The sequence below is a fragment of the Bactrocera dorsalis genome, chromosome 5 (genome assembly GCF_023373825.1).
Source record: "Bactrocera dorsalis isolate Fly_Bdor chromosome 5, ASM2337382v1, whole genome shotgun sequence".
Lineage (NCBI taxonomy): Eukaryota > Metazoa > Arthropoda > Insecta > Diptera > Tephritidae > Bactrocera > Bactrocera dorsalis.
Window position 1 is genome coordinate 34,044,290 of NC_064307.1, and position 16,570 is coordinate 34,060,859.

General features: G+C 37.2%; 1 protein-coding gene across 3 annotated transcripts in view; it reads right to left on the minus strand.

The window, feature by feature from the left end:
* Positions 1–16,570, minus strand: part of LOC105227137 (putative uncharacterized protein DDB_G0277255) — a 151,859-nt gene that overhangs the window by 107,153 nt on the left and 28,136 nt on the right. For 2 of the 3 annotated variants that reach the window (XM_049459226.1, XM_049459225.1), the window contains exon 2: positions 7,232–7,585. In XM_049459226.1, coding sequence (XP_049315183.1) covers positions 7,232–7,585 — 354 coding nt within the window. Of the gene's footprint in view, positions 1–7,231; positions 7,586–8,989; positions 9,599–16,570 lie in introns of those variants that run through there. The other variant, XM_049459227.1, reaches the window with a different exon arrangement.

Consider the following 16,570-nt stretch of genomic DNA (forward strand, 5'->3'; position numbering starts at 1 on the left):
ATTTTATCAAGCCCACGGCCCTATGCCTTGCTATTGTTCATCTCTCACGCCAAATGCCAATCAATTTTAGACAAAAAAACAATATTTCAGAATCACTGATTTTGGAGTGATGAACTTTTAATATGATTCTGAAGTGTACATAGTCCTATGCTTACAGCCTGCGGTATACTTATACATATGTATAGTATGTACACGAGCACATTGAAAGCACGACAATTGAAGGAACTTCAACCATTGAGCACGAATGACAACAAACAATTGAAAATCCTTCACGCACACATGCAAGTTGTGGGAGGAGTGTAAATTTTTCGCTTGCGGCTCTACCACTGTATGCGAATACCGTAACGCCGAAACGTATGTTGCGTCGGAAGTATACAAGTAGGTAATGAGGCTGGATTGCCGGCCTCCATAAAGACATGTATGTATGTATATATGCATAACAACATACCCAATAGGAACAGCAATTGCATAGCAAAATGGTTGAATTTGTATAAACATAAACTCAATGTTACGCAAACATTTTATTAATATTGATATTTTAGAAAAAAAACTTGGTTTAAGAGTATTTTTTTATATTAGACATAAAATTAAATAGTACTTTTGATAACAGTTCGTGAGGCAAAGAAGAGTAAAATTTGGATAGCTAGAGACGTTTGTCTGTTGTAATGCCCAAAACTTTTAGATGTTGATCAAACGCATATCGTCAAAACACCAAGAGCCTGCCACACATTTATTGAAACGGCTAATATCAATTCTAGGACCTTCGTCGGGTTTGTGAAAAGTATGGCAACCTAAATGCTTCAACCTTAGTCCGCCGAAAGCTGGACAGTAGAGGAGAAAGTGTCAAGATGACACTGATGAAGACAAAGGAACTTCTGCTTGTTCCCATTGAAATCAAATTTTGGTATGGGTGCCTTCATCGGCTTTACAATTTCCGTCGTTTCCGTTATGGCCTGACACCCGGATAAGTTTAGTATGGAAGCAGCTTGATGTTACTGCTAGTGAGGTCATAACATCCTTGATTAGGATTAAACTCACAGTCAGCGAGTTATACAAACTAGACGCTCTGCTATCGGAGTGGATACATACCTACCTAGAAGAAACTTCGGAGAAATACATCTGCTACTGCTTTTTCGAATTCCTCTTCAGCTTGAGAGACTTTAAAGTGGTCGTCAATAATTACTGCTTAAATGCTCCAGAATTGTTATAATAACACCTTAATAACGAGACCTTTGTCTGCAAAATGAAGTAAACAGTCCCGTTTTCTCTACAGGGTTTGCCTTGAATTACATTAGGGTGGATCGAAATTTTTTTTCGCTTAGTACTCTAAACACCTCTTAGAAAGGCTCTCCAAGTAGATGCTCTTAATTGTAACGGGAAGGTCCTCCGTCTAACGGTTTTCTACATTTTTCTGATTATCAGATAGAAAAATTTTTATCTCGCTTCCAACTGCTTCAAAAAAACTTTTCGTATTGGAGAACTTTTCCAAAATAAAAAAAACATTCGCATTTTTTTACCCACCCTAACACACATGTAGGGTGTGTAGTACGTGTGTCGGTATCATTTAAATGCCGGTAATGATTGCGAAACTCAATTCGCCCCTTTGTTGATGTTGTTTGCAATTGTGTACGGAAACCGGCTAGCATGACTGACGGTGACGACTCTGGTGGATGATAATGGAGTTGACGAAAACAAATAAACTTCTCACACCCGCATTTCCACCTCAAGGGGTAAACAAACTTCGCAAACAACGGAAATACATAGTTAAAAAAATACGAGGATAAAAACATGTAGGCATTGTTGACGGCGACAAATGCCACACTGGAGCTTCGTGTCATTGTGTGTCGCTTCAATGTACGTCAATGTGCACGTCACTGCCAGTCACCAACGTGGCGAAGTTACCAACGAAAGCCGGCAAAATAGTGCAAACTGACAGCTGGCAACAGATAGTAAGGCACCGTTAGCCCCAAATGAGCGCACGAGGAATTCGAGTGCTAACAAAAAGTGGAAAAGGATTTTGCCGCTTTCAAATGAAGTGGCAGGGGACCATGACTGGTGAAGGGCTAAAAGGCTAGTAAGTACACTTCGGTAGCCATGACTAAGTGGGGATTTTCGTGAATATTTTCAACATTTCTTTTATGCATTCATGCCTTACCGAACGGCATACTAACTACTTATGACTGTTTTTCCAGCATTCGAATTTGTTGGGGAAACTAAAGGCGGGTGCGCAATGCTATTATTGTGCTTGTTTGCGTTAACGTGATAGTCAAGTGGCGACTATAATAAGTGTTTCGGACCGGTCCAACGCATATCCCAAACAGCAAGATGGGTGCCTAAAATTTTATGTATTTGTTTACAAAGGTATCCCCATATGGCTTAGCGCCAGAAGGAGCATTAAGACAAAGCCAAATTCTTCAATATTAGCTTTTTATAAATACATAACGGAGCATAACGCTAATATAAGGTAGCCTATGCCTACATATCATAATATATTCATATTTATCATCAAAGTATGTAATGTATGTATATTGTGGTAAACAGGGTGTTTTTTATATTATTTTCAACAGTGTTAAATGCAGAAGCGGCAATAGAAAGGGAATGGAATTGTGCAAATAAATAAATTCACACATTCAGAGAAGCCTTTGCATCAATCCGTAGAAAACCGAGTGGAATTTTTAAATTGCATGCCATCGAAAGAATGCGACGCTCAGCTATGACATTGAAAGTTTGCGGCGGATTTTAATTTTGTGATTATTTTTAGGGGTCTCTTAAGTATAAGAATATTTTTATATAAAGTATGTGAAGGTTTTACCTAGCTGAAATGAAGCCGAAATATAATAAGTAGGAAAAAACTAAATTCGAGTAAAACTCCTATAAGATTACTCTCATCTTTAGTACTAGAGCTCTAGTCGACACTATTCACGCAGTTTCAACTTTAGATCGGAAAAATTTGTTGAATGTCAAGTATTTGGGGATCTCGAACATTTATGGCCAAATATATTCATCATTGGATATTAAACATATATTTATATTGGTTAGTCGAAAAAGTCTCTTCGTATTTTGTCAATAGACATCGTTGCAGTCGTATATCTCCAGTGCTACCAATCAAATGGTATTATATCATATAGTGTTTAAAAAGTGAGATTTTAAGCTTTATTTAAGCAAAAAAAATTAAATTCGTGAAAGTTGGAAAAAAATTACAGCTGTTCAAACATGAGTGAAAATTATGAAGAAATTCGCTTTATTTTTAAATTTTTTTATAAAAATGGGAAGAATGCCACGATTCTGTATTAGTTCATGTAGCACAACAATGGTTCGCTCGCTTCCGTTCTGGAAATTTCGAAATTTCGATTAACACTGATGGAATGTATCTAGCGGAAAAATGGCAAAAAGTGGTCGACCAAAGTGGTGCATATTTGTTTATTTATTTATTAGTATAAATATAAAAAAAATATGTTGAAGTTTAATTAAAAATAAGAAAAGACTTTTTCGACTACTCAATATATGCTATCCCTTCACGCGAGAGCAAAGGACCACAATAAGAAACTTTCTTTATTTGGATCTTTTGTTAGCCTCTTGATTTTACTCCAACTTTTTTGGACGTTAGGTATTTCGATGACCAAGTACCTTCTTCAGGTTAGAATGGGTCGGCCTTTCCGTCGGCTGCCTTGTGGAATCCAGTCGATTGCGTTTCAAAAATTGGCCCGATCCAGCCTCATTTTCTTTTGACAGTTTTGGCCCATAGGTGTGCTTGATTTTTACCCGAACATATGAAGGTCAATTTGTGCGGAACAAACCGTACACACACCTTTCGTACGTCCAAATGTTCTGTCAAAATGCGATAAATCGATGTTTTGGAGATGTTCGGTTCCATTTCCATGAATTTCAATGAAGATTTCGGCTGATTTTTGAAGAATTCACGCACAGTTTCGATGGAATTTTCGGTGATCACGGATTTTGATTAGCCCTCATGTTGATCATCATTTATGTCTTCACGAGCACTTTGAAAACGTTGAAACCACTCGTGCGTTTCAATGAAATGTCATAAATTCTCCCTGGACAGTCGGAAAAAGTTGGCAGATTCTAACGCACCAGTCGACATATAGGGTGCGCCACCAGGGGGGCGCTAGATTCAGATAAAGTTTGCTTTGCAACGCACCTTGTATAGTCGTGTAAACTTACTATTCGAATTGAATATTTATTTTGGTATGTTATGATGGAGGAGCCACACACCCCGCTGAGGGTGCCGATAGCTCGCTTGCCCTAGTGATGCCTTCGTTTGATCCTCTGTTTAGAGATATAATACTACCCAAATTACAAAGTGATTTTACGTTTTCGCTGCAGTTTCTTGCGACTTTTTTAGTGTTTTGTCTTCTCAGCAATATTGTGTGTCGATAAACCTATATCGTCTGATTAGTCTAGTTTATCAGTCCCAGCTTATTCCTTTCGTTTCGCGCTTTTTCCAATACGATTTTCAACAAGCGGAGACAGAACCCAGCACTGACATAATCCCACGTCTACTTGTATTCGGTTGCTAAGCTCTTATTAAAACAAAACGCGACGGCCCGCATCAAAGTATAACGCTCTTATTAATTCAATTAGTTTTAAGGGGACCCCTCTACAAACTAAAGCGTTCCAGATTGCATGATGACGAAGTTCAATGAATTTCGTTTGGAGGACCGCCATTCGACTGGTGTACTTTGTAACACGTAGGCTACCTACCTGGTCAATGCAGGGGCATCCCGAACGGAAGCCTACTTACCCTTTTCTCAAACTCGGAAACAAAACGCTCGATAGAGCTATATTCACTATGCTCTACCCTATACCCTGTATAAAGACTGACTCTGACTGATCGTTTTTTGGACAGAATAATAATAGTACCTTCATTTAGCTCAAGGGATAGATGTCCATTGGCCCATAAGACTGCGAGTATGATGATGACGAACTGTGGTTTCATAGTCCGCCTTTAAAAGTGCGGGTGATATGTTGTCTGGTCCAACTGTTTTATTGTTTTTGAGTGTTTTAATTGCGGTTATGATTTCCTTCGGTGAGGAATATTTTTTTCTGCTTCAAATTATCTCAAATCCCAAGACCAAAGAGATTCATTATAACCCTAGATGCATACAATTAATGGTTCAAGTACTAGTCGAAATTTTATTCTTTCGTTTAATAACTGGAACATATATCTATAATAGTAAAAATGTCAAGTCGATCAACCTAGCCGTTTCGAAAAATTTTCTTCATCGACTCTAAAAAATCCGTTTCGTGAAAATCGTGTTTAAAGTTCGATAAATTCAAAATAGTAAATTTTTCTAAATTCACAATTGGATAAAATTCTTTAAGAGAGGGTTCAGATATGATTGAACAATTCACAAATGTCATAATAACTGTTCAAATGTAGCAAATTTATGGATCATTTCGGTTTATATTTTTGCAAACGAGAACCTCTTTCCGAGATAAGCTCAAAGCGGCAAAATCAAATATTCAACTATTTCAACCCAAACAGGTTTAAAGTGTCTCACACCTTTTACCCTTTCATAACTACTGTTATCCTCTTATTTGCGTTTTACGCGAAAAGCTAACTGTCCAACACTTTCTTCAAGTTGCATTTAACGCTATTGTTGCCTTGCTCTCCGCCAGCTGGCGCTTACAGCAGACTGACCACAGTGCGAAACTAATTTCGCTTTTATTTGTTCGCTGCGATTTTTAATCTCTCGAAAAAAGTTTTCACTCTAACACAACTTCGTACTTTGGAGGGCTTCACGAGCAAAGCTGCTAATAAAAAATACAGAAAGAAAAGTCAAAAGAAAGACGAATAACACTTTGAGTAGCTGGATAAATGGCGAGAGCTGCAGCACTCACACAGCATTTGTGTTGCAATAACAAAATAAAATAAAGTTTTTGCAACGGCAACAACACCCAATAACTGTGCAACACACGACGCAAAGTTTTTGCTTTTAGGCCAAATCCTTAAAAGATCCTTTACACATAAACTTTGGTTTTTCTCGTTCCAGGCACACAACAACACCTCGCAATCGAGTTTAGCGCTCACCCGATTTTAAGCGTTTGCACCTGCATTGTTCGGGTTGTTGTGCCGAGTACAATCGAACTTGCAGCAAAGAAATCTACTCTGCTTGATGATTTTTGGCACATGAATGTACCACACTTTCAATATTTACAAATTGTTGACATACATATATTTACTTAGAGCTCTTTAGAATAAGTATGAATTTCAGTGAACTGGATCATGAAATAAAAGCATTAAGGGTTCTAACTGATGTTTTTTGATAGGTATGGAAAGACTTGGCGCATTTTACGTCGAGATCTTAAATTAAAAACGAATGAAATACAGCTTGTGCAAGAACTGAAGCTAGTCGACCTTCCCAAGTTACCTCACTTCGTTCAATGTTCTCTTGGAACGTTCCAAGAAGATCCAACGTTTTCGAGCCAAATTTTGTTCAGCGATTGGCCATTCCTGGCTGGGTATGTAAACAAGCAAAATTGCCGCATTTGGGAAGAAGGGTAACCTGAAGAGATTCAAGAGCTGCCATTTCATCCAGAAAAAACAACGTGACCATTATCGTGCCCTTAGAACCGACTATTGATGCCTGGAATTGAAGCTCGTAATCTCGACAACATTTGGTTTCAACAAGAAGGCGTCACTTCCTGCATATCACATCAATCAATAAATTTATTGAGAGAACACTTCGGTGAGCACAAAATTTCACGTTTTGGGACGGTCGATTGGCCACTAAGATCGTGTAATTTTACACTGTTATACTTTTTCTGAGGAGATATGTAAAGTCTTAAGTCTATGCGGACAATCCCAATGGAAATTGAACTCAACGCATGGACCCGTATATACCGACGGACATTACCCAACAAGCTTAGCTGGACATGTTGATCACTTAACTATGTCTATAGACCATAAACAGTTTTTATAGCTTTATTTTCTTCGTGGTAAACGTAATATACCCTGTTCAGAGTATAAAAAAAGTAAGGCAAAATTTATAATGTTTACAAATGTTCTATCAAATCGTGACAGTGCTCTGAGAACCTTACATACTAGTACCGACCTATTTATTTCAACTCGACAGTGAGATCCCTAAACTTCTGACAGTTCTGCAGACCAATATATAGGCAAATTTAATACACCTTTTTATATTGGAATAAACAGTTGTACTTAAGAATATATGAATGTTTATTAAATGTAGTATGTTTCGTGACTTACGATTTCCCGTTGCAGCTTTGCGATATTAAAATTCGCTTGCGCCAATCGTACACTCAAAGTGGCTACATCGCTGGTCAATTGCGCTCGCTCGCCAGTATTGCGATCCACCAATTTGAGCAATTTATCCTCCAAACTTTGATTTACTTTTTGCACACGTTTATGTGACTCATACAAACGATCATATTTATCTTGCCACGCAATGACACTATCTTCCAATTCGACTTGTCGTTCGGTTTCCTGTATACATGCCGTTTCCATGGCGACAATTTGACTGTGTTTCTCGAGCAGAGCCTGCTTGAGCGCCTCGATTTCGGTAGTGGCTGCCAGCAAATGCGCCTCGCAATGATTACTTGGCTGGAAGTAAGGAAAAAGAAATAGAATAAAACGTCAGTATCAAGTGAAGTTGAATTATTTAGCTAAAGCATTTCCCATATTATACATTAACACAATCTTCTTAAGATTGGATAGTTTAGTTTAGGTGCAGTGGCCCCTCCCAAGAGAGCATCACTCTTCGACCGTTTATAGCGCTAGCTACTAAAGTTGGCTGAAGTCACAAAGTGTTATTGCATTGCTCTAAGGTTAGACAGTTAACTAAGTAAGATTTGAGATTTTTTTACTTCGCCTATTTCCAAACAACCATTACAACTGGCAACCGAAAAGACAGTAAAAAATTTTCCTTACTGCGTGAATGCTAGATGCCAGTTTACCTTATAAAAGGTAATCCTTTTTGAGGTTCCCTACTTTGTTAAAAAAGAAACATAGACACTTCAAATTAAATAGGGAATGTTTACTATCATTATAAAGAACATTGTTTGACATTTATTTTTTTGAAGATTAATTCTTTCAAATGTTGGTCGCGATTGCGTTGGTCGTGTTTGATGACTCGTTCGAGCATTTCAACTAGTATCTGGCGAATGACAGGTATAATGTTTTACTCCAAAATATGAATCGAAGTGGAATTATCCGCATGGACTTTCGACTTTACATACCCTCGCAGGAAAAAGTCTAACGGTGTAATATTACACGATCTCTACAGCCAATCGACCGACCCAAAATGCTGGAAGAAGTGTTTTCTCAATTAATACATTGATGCGATGGGTGGGAAGTGGCATCGTCTTGTTGAAACCAAATGTCGCGTCAAATAATTGGTTATCACGAACCACTGACTTTTACGTTCTCATCGATATTATTTTTGAAGAAATATGGACGGAATCATCTGTCCGTCCAGCCCACAAACAGTTGTTTTTCAAGTTGAAATAGTATCTCTTGAATTTCTTCAGATTGCTCTTCATCCGAAATGCGACAAATTTACTTCTTTACGTAAACACTCAGCCAGAAATGGGCCTCATCGTCAAGTCTTTCTACTTGTATACGTCCGAGTTGCTGCGAACGGTGCTGAATCGACTGTCTTCGGTCTTCGCGTACTCTCAGCTACGGCTTCTTTACTACATGTTGGACGTGGTCTAATCGGTATAATATTATATTGCATGTCTGCTGACGTTTGTGCTCTAGAGTTATGATTCCTTCTATGTGGAAAAAGTCTGTTTTTCGCTTAAAAAAATGGCGCGTTAGACAGCAATAAGCAATCAATCAAAAATTTCAAGTTCTCTTTGAGACTTATTAAAAAGAAACCACATTAACCGTATGAAATTTTATAGGCTTGTGCTATTAGTTCATTAAATTATCATATACATATGTAATTAGGACAAAGCATTCTAAAACACTCACTACTGTATATGTGACCTTCACAAATATTACCTTGTACACTCAATAGTTCAGTTACAGTCAGCTTGTGTTGTCAGTGGTAATATTATAATTTCATTGAGGAACTGAAATAAAGCGTGCCTTTTATCAATATTTTGTGTTTTTCGTTTAAACAGTGAAGCTAATTGTTGAACATTACAATTGTACATGCATTTAGTGAGATTTGACCTCTATTCATTGTTGTTGCTTATTTCTAGCAGAGTGAACCGAAAGCATAATAGTGCTTAGTTCTTGAAAAACCCGATGACTATTAATGTTTAATTTTTTAAACATGTATCACTGAATTTAATATTATTTTATTTTCTTTAAAGGTGGCTTCACGTGTTGTTGGTTCAGCACAGAAAAAAAAAAACACATTTTCGTCTAACCACTGACACTGAAAAAACCGTCGTTTTTACATTTCTATCGAGGTGCTTAGATGACCATATGCATAAACATTTATATACTATACGTCATAAAATAAGCTGCGCCCGATTATAGCAAACAATTAAACACGGGAAAGGCTTCTGAATCCGACCGTTATCGTTACGAAGAGACGCGTACACTGACACTACAAATGATTTAGCTTTTATGATGACAACTGTTGCTGCTGCTGTTACTCTGTTAAGCCGCGCTGCGGCAGTGAACAAAATTTATTTAGAGTGATAACATATTTTACAAGATTATATATATATACTATATATAATATTTTATACATATATTTATACATTGCCATATGAATAAATGAGAGCATAACACGATTTTAAAGGGGAATACAAACGCATTATTGCATGAAAACAAAACAGAGTGTTTAGCATCATTATAAAAATCAAAAAAACCCATACAAATTGGGTGCTGAGGCATATGGCTGGCATTCATTTATCATAGTGAAAGCACAATGCAGAGCAATATCAGCTGAGAGAAGGGATTCTGCATACATACACTTGTATATTTGTATGAACATACATATGATTAACTTTTAACGCCTAGCACTGATAAGCTCCCATGTCAGCTACAACAAACAGAAATTTAAATGTCATAGGCACAGTAGGCACACAGCTATGGTATTGTATATAATCGCTCTCGAATCATTATTATAGAATAGCTAAACCTTAATAAGCACCAAAATACTTATTTCACTGTTAATACCTTCCACATATTTCAAAAAAATTTTATGTATCGAACAATAATATTCCAAAAGTTTAAATGCAGCATGCCTTTTTTTTGCTTACATGGGTTTTCTCGGGTAAAAAATCGCTTTTTTCAACAATTTTTTCTGTTATAAAAAACTAAATATTTTATTCGAATTTTTTATTGTTACAAACATACACTACTAACAAAGAAATTCTGAAATTTTTGGAAAAAAAATATTTTAAACTCCGCACTGCGACGCCATTTCCGGTGACTCCTTAGAAAAAAGATGCCCCGGGTTGATGGGTAACTCCTTATAGGATCATCTAAGCTGAAAAAAAACTGAAAACTGGATTTTTGGCAGAAATTTTTACAATAAAATTAAAATTTCAGTGAAAATTTCGCGAAAAAAATCCTTCGCCGAAGTCTTTAAGAACTGTTTCTCAAGGACCTGTGTAAAATTTCCTGAAGATCGGTTGAGTAGTTCTCAAGAAATCGTGCCAACCGCGCATTTAGCCTAGCTAGCCTCGACAGCACAAGTTCTCAAAGCTGTATCTCCAAAACTATTACTCGAATCAACTTGAAAATTTAGGACAATATTTTATAAGTGTTGTAGAATTTCGATTTTTGAAACCCGCAAACCCATGTAACCTTTCTATACAAATTCCATTGCATTAATTAATTGCAGCTTTTTAGCTCCTGGTACAAAACATATTTTCTAAGATGTCTGTATTTCCTTTGGAATAATTAAATTAAATTCAAATGTAAATAGCTTTAGGACCACCCTGTCCATACATACATATGTAAACATTTTAATCAACAAATCCGCCCATCAGTCTGCTAAGTCATTATCTACTCTTTTATTCACATTTCTCTGCTTGCTACTCTGTTGATACATCGGATGCTTTTTTACACAACAATCGACGTAATGAGCCTGTTATCAAGCTATGAAATGACGGATGTACGAGTACGAGTATATGCGTTGACTCTGTTCGACGACTTTTTTTCATACAGTGATATTGGTTCGTGTTCATTACGCATCAAGCCCAAGGCGTTCTTTGGACATGTGGTCTTAAGAAAGAAAAAAACTCATATAATACATATATGGTAATATTATGATCAAGAATTTAGCTTTATTATAAAAATAAGGGTTTGTGTAAGTGAGCGCCACGGTTGGTTCGAATAAATTGATATAAGTCTATAGACAAGCAACAAAACCATACAAAAAAAGTCCAGCAATGTGAAATCTCACGATCTTTGAGGCCAAAAGTTTCCTTCAATAAATCCATTGTTTCATTGGCTTTATAGCATGTAGCACCGTCTTGTTGAAACCAAATGTCTTCCATATTAATGGCCTACGTTCCCGGCACGAAACAGTCAATAATCATGGTTCTATAGTTCTAACGACTGACTGTAACATTATGACATTCATTTTTGAAAAAACATGGACCAATGATTCATTCTGTTCATAGAGCACGCCATATGTCGACTTTTGAAACCTACAAGAGCATCTCAAAATTGACTCTGTTGGACGATTATGACTACTGAATATTAGATCATAATTTTGATAATAAATTTGCACGATTTGCAAACTTTGTTTCAGGGTAATAATAAATTATAAAACTCGATTTCATCATTTCTTATGATTGCTATCGAGATAATTACTCTGTTTGTAGATATGTCCTACATGATTGTTCGTTATCATTTTTTAGTGTATACAAATGTATAAATTTCCTTTGCTACAAAATAGGCGGTGTCGGCGATTACCTCTTAATTTTCATTAAAATTCATTACACCGACCATTCTCTTGAAGTGTGGATTCAGATAAAAGCCAATCTAAGCCAGATCCGTTGAACAAAGTGAATGAAAGCAATTCACAGTCCAATTCAGACAATTTTTCATAGTTCCCATTGATTAGTGATCGTTGATTCGGTCGACTGTAAATTCGCGCGGTACCCACATTGCTTAAATATACATTGCCCATCACTTTTTGACGCGTCCGCTTATATACTTCTCCACTTGGTATTTCCAACTGTGTGGAAGTCTTTCTCTGCTTCCCCTGGCGGGTACTCCGTCGAATACTTTAAGAGCTGGATTGTGTTCGTTCATTCGGATGGCATGACCTAGCTAGAGTAGCCGCTGTCTCTTAATTCGCTGAACTATGTCAAGGCCGTCGTATGTCTCAAACAATTCATCGTTCTATCGAATGCGATACTCGACCAAAAATCTTCATACGCCAGCAGTTATACACTCTTGTAGAAAATTGTACCTTTTCTACCCAGCTCTGCGGCTGGAATTATTTTCTCCAACAGTAGATTGAAGAAGTCGCACGATAGATATCGCCTTGTCTGAAACCTCGTTTGGTATCAAACGGCTCGGAGAGTTCTTTCTCGATCCTGACGGAGAATTTGGTATTTCTCAACGTCAGTTTACAAAGCCGTATTAATTCAGCGGGGCTTTAATCTTTCACACAGTATGCTCGAAACCCTTTCATGTGATGTTGAAGAGTCTTATCCCACGATAGTTGGCGCAGAATGTGGGGTCTATCTTTTGTGTATTGCACGAACCATACTTAAATTCCAATCGTCAGGCAAGTTTTCGTCCAACCGTATTCTACAAAGAAGCTGACGCATGCTCCTTATCAGTTTGAATAGCTCGACCGGCAATCCATTGGCCCCCGCCGCTTTTAGATTAGATTACAAGAGCATAAAAAGTTGTAGGAATATTCATCTACTATTTACGTAAGAACAATTATTTTATACAAATTTCACCGAAATAACTTATATACACATCAAAGTAATCCTTCGAATAAAGAAGAAAATCAATTGTACACACAATTACAGACTCGTATGTTGCACGAATACTATTCACTATGTTGCAAGTAACATATTTGTAAACAAGCATCTGAAAAGTTCGAGTTGGTCGAAAAATAGCATTCTCCGGGAGGAGAAAACAAGAAATTCAATTAACTTAACAATTCGACTTGCTTGAGTTGTGGTAACTAAAGCCACCCCGCTCTCGGCAAAGTTCTACGCCAAAAGAGCATCAAGATAGATGTGGTGATGTCAAGTAAACCACATACACCAACAAGTTGCATGCGCTCACACTTTCTTCCAGCAGCACTTTCATGCAACACTGCACAATGTCAACTTGAACTTTGTAACTTTACTTAATCATATTTCACTTACGATTTGCTCATATTTTGCAAGCCAAGCAAACGCCAACTGCGGGGTGCGCATTGTGGCAGCTCACGCACGGCAGCACACACATAATACATACATATGCATACGTATATTTGTTCGTGCGTGCTGTGGCAAATGTACTTATGATAGTGCGTGCAATTTTACAGTTGAGTTTAGCAGAAAATAAAAATATTAAAACTTAATTTCATTTCACGCAGCTCAGCAGCAACGCCCTTAAACCCACGGCAACGACGAGTATGCGCTTCTAACGGCGTGGCATGGTAAACAGTTGTGCAGACGCACTCGAAAGGCATTTTCTTTCAGCCCGCGGGATAAGCTTTGCTAAGCAGTTTAAGTTATGCTAACATACATATGCAAAGCCATGCCATGTCAACGGTAATTAAAAATAAATATTATAAATACGATTTCATAGAACACAAGTTTAATAAATTTAATTGGAGGGGGGACATAAACAAGTTTCAAAGAAATAATTCAATATTCGGAAATTGAGTTAAAGTTTTACAAAACAAATCTTAAATTTGCAATATTTTAATACGCTTGCATTAGCTTTGATTAGAACCATAATTCAATTTGAATTTTTCCATTGTGTAAGAACTTAGAGGCGGAATACAAAGCTGCCGAAAAGCAAATTAATTATTTATTGTATTTGTGGTTTCAGTAGACTTTAAAATATTTGTCTCTTATAATTTTGTTAATCAAAATATAAAAGTTAAATGACACATATGTACATACATATGTATGTAAGTGAGGAAACTCAATTGTTAGCCCAGCAACAGCCTTACCAAAGTCTGTTAAGTCATAAATATTTCTTCGCAAGAAAAATCTTAATCAAATTTTAATCTTGTCATTATGTTCCAAGACTACGGAATCATTGAAAATATCGCAGAAGTGTTTTGGGTAGTGTCTACTTTATCACGAACACAAGTAATTGAATGGCAACTCTTAGACGAATTTAGCTTTGGAACTGGTTTTTGAATAGGATTAGCTCTATAAGCTTTGGTAGAATCCTAGGCTGGTGGTTGCGGCATTCTAAGACCTTAGTATGATGAGGTGACATTCATCAAAAATGGCTGAAATATCGCAATCGCTCCGTCCCGTTAAAACCCTTGCTGACCTCAGAGTACGTTCCAAAACCCTTGTCGTTAAGTTAGGGTGGTAGGTATAAGGTGGGACGACTCCTTCTTTCAGCTGGTTGTGCGTCAACCCTCGCCTTGGACTCGTCACTGAGACAACCTTGGGACCATTGAAGGCGACTACCTTTCCAGAGGACTAGCGGCTCTGAGTAGGGACCCTTTTTGCATGGACAAGAATAAGAAAAACACAAACTTTATCGGAAAGGTGGTTAATGGAAAGCTGACGAAGGGAAGAAGGGGATATCCAAATCTATCTCTTACTGCAGCAACAATACCGAAACCTGAGTAGGAGTCCCCCAGGTAGGACGGCGGAATAGCCAGCACTAGCAGACGAACCTCTACTATAATTATAAAAGGCTTTACAGGGGACACTAGGGAGGAAACTAAAAGCAGACCGAAAAATCGTTGAACGCTACGTTTATAAGCATGCTGGCCAGGTATCAGAGCATCTGAAAATAACTTAACACTTTCTTCTCGACTGTTCCGGAGGTCAAGACTTAAATACTTGGGAGCGCATACCTTCAGAAATCCTTATAAAGGCCGTGAAGTCATCAAAAACTTGCTACATACGCGTCGTCCGTCCACCATCATAAACATCTCTTATGAACCCACTCTAAATCTGTATTCGCCGTCATTTTCTGCATGATTATGACTGACTTTTCAGTCAAACACGAAACGGGAGTCATCGCTCCGCCATCGTATATAGGAACAGTTATTTATCGATTGCAGGTCAGGACTGCTGGTACAGAGTTCTGCTCACAAATTGTTGATTTTTTTTGTGAAAGTTTCAGTTTTGCTTTAAAAAGTTAGTAAAGTACTGAATTCGTATAAGTACAACATGCCGTATGAGCAACACAGAGTTTAAACTTGTATGAATGCTCAGGTCTTTTGATGTATGCGGAAAACTTTATGTTAGAATATCACTTATTCAGAGTTTTGCCCAGAATATATTATATATTATATATATATTAAAATTTTTGCAAATTTATTGCAAAAAATCCAAAAATCCCATGTTAAATATAAGCAAAATTTGCGCTTTTTTTAAGGCACAAACTGAAAATTGAGGAGGCGTTTGCAAAACAATCAACTTCTGAAATAACGAACACCCTATTGTGCATATACTTACATAACTTCAAACTTCTTGCTGAGCCATTGTTTACTTTCTAGCTCTTTGTTTGCTTTCAACCACTTTTTAATTTCAACCCAAATTTCTCATGATTATTTTTAGCACAGAATAAATTGCTTTCAAGTTGTTGAAATTAATTTAAAATATCCTGAACGCACTACATAGCTGCCACATTAGTTTTAGCGCGAAAAATGCAAGCATGTATCTGTATACGACGGCCGCCGGAAGCTCAAATACTGCAACATAGCCAAATATACCGTTAAATACATCATATATACATTCGTTTATAAGTACATACACAGCTACCATATATTTGTGAGCCATTTAAACGGCCAACAAATTACTACAGCAATAATTTTTGCGCTGTATTTCTACAGCATTCCCATTATTCTTCATTTGTTCTTTTTTGGCGACTTGCCTAATACCAACTTGAGCCGCGCATCGTTTGTCTCCATCAAGAAAAGCATTTCCCTTCTGCCGCGTTGCTTTAAATTCTGTCATTAGTTTTGAATGAAAAGAGTGCGGCAGCCAGTGTGAGCGCGAAATGAGCATTTCCTTTGTTTACAACATGAATATATTGAAAGTCATCAGCGTGACTTAGCAACAGCGCAGCTCCTCTCACCTAACAACCAAGCGAGCTGCTGTAAAGGAAAGTATTTGGTGTGTAATTAAAAGAGAGAAATTGCAAAATGGCAACGTGTAACCAGCACCAACACATTTGTCTACCATAATTTGTTTGTACATCGATAGAGATTTGTATGTATGTCTACTTCTCATAGCGCATTAGTTGCTGCTGCCTTATTATCCGAGCACATCTTTATACCCTCAATAGGGGATATTACGTTTGCGACGAAATTTGTGACACAACAGAAGGAAAGTCTAAAAACCTATAAAATATATATTTAAATATATATTTAAATGTCTGTCTGTTTGTATACTATGTACCCCAACTTATCTCTCAGTTTTTGAGATATCGAACTGAAATTTTCCGCACCGCATTTTC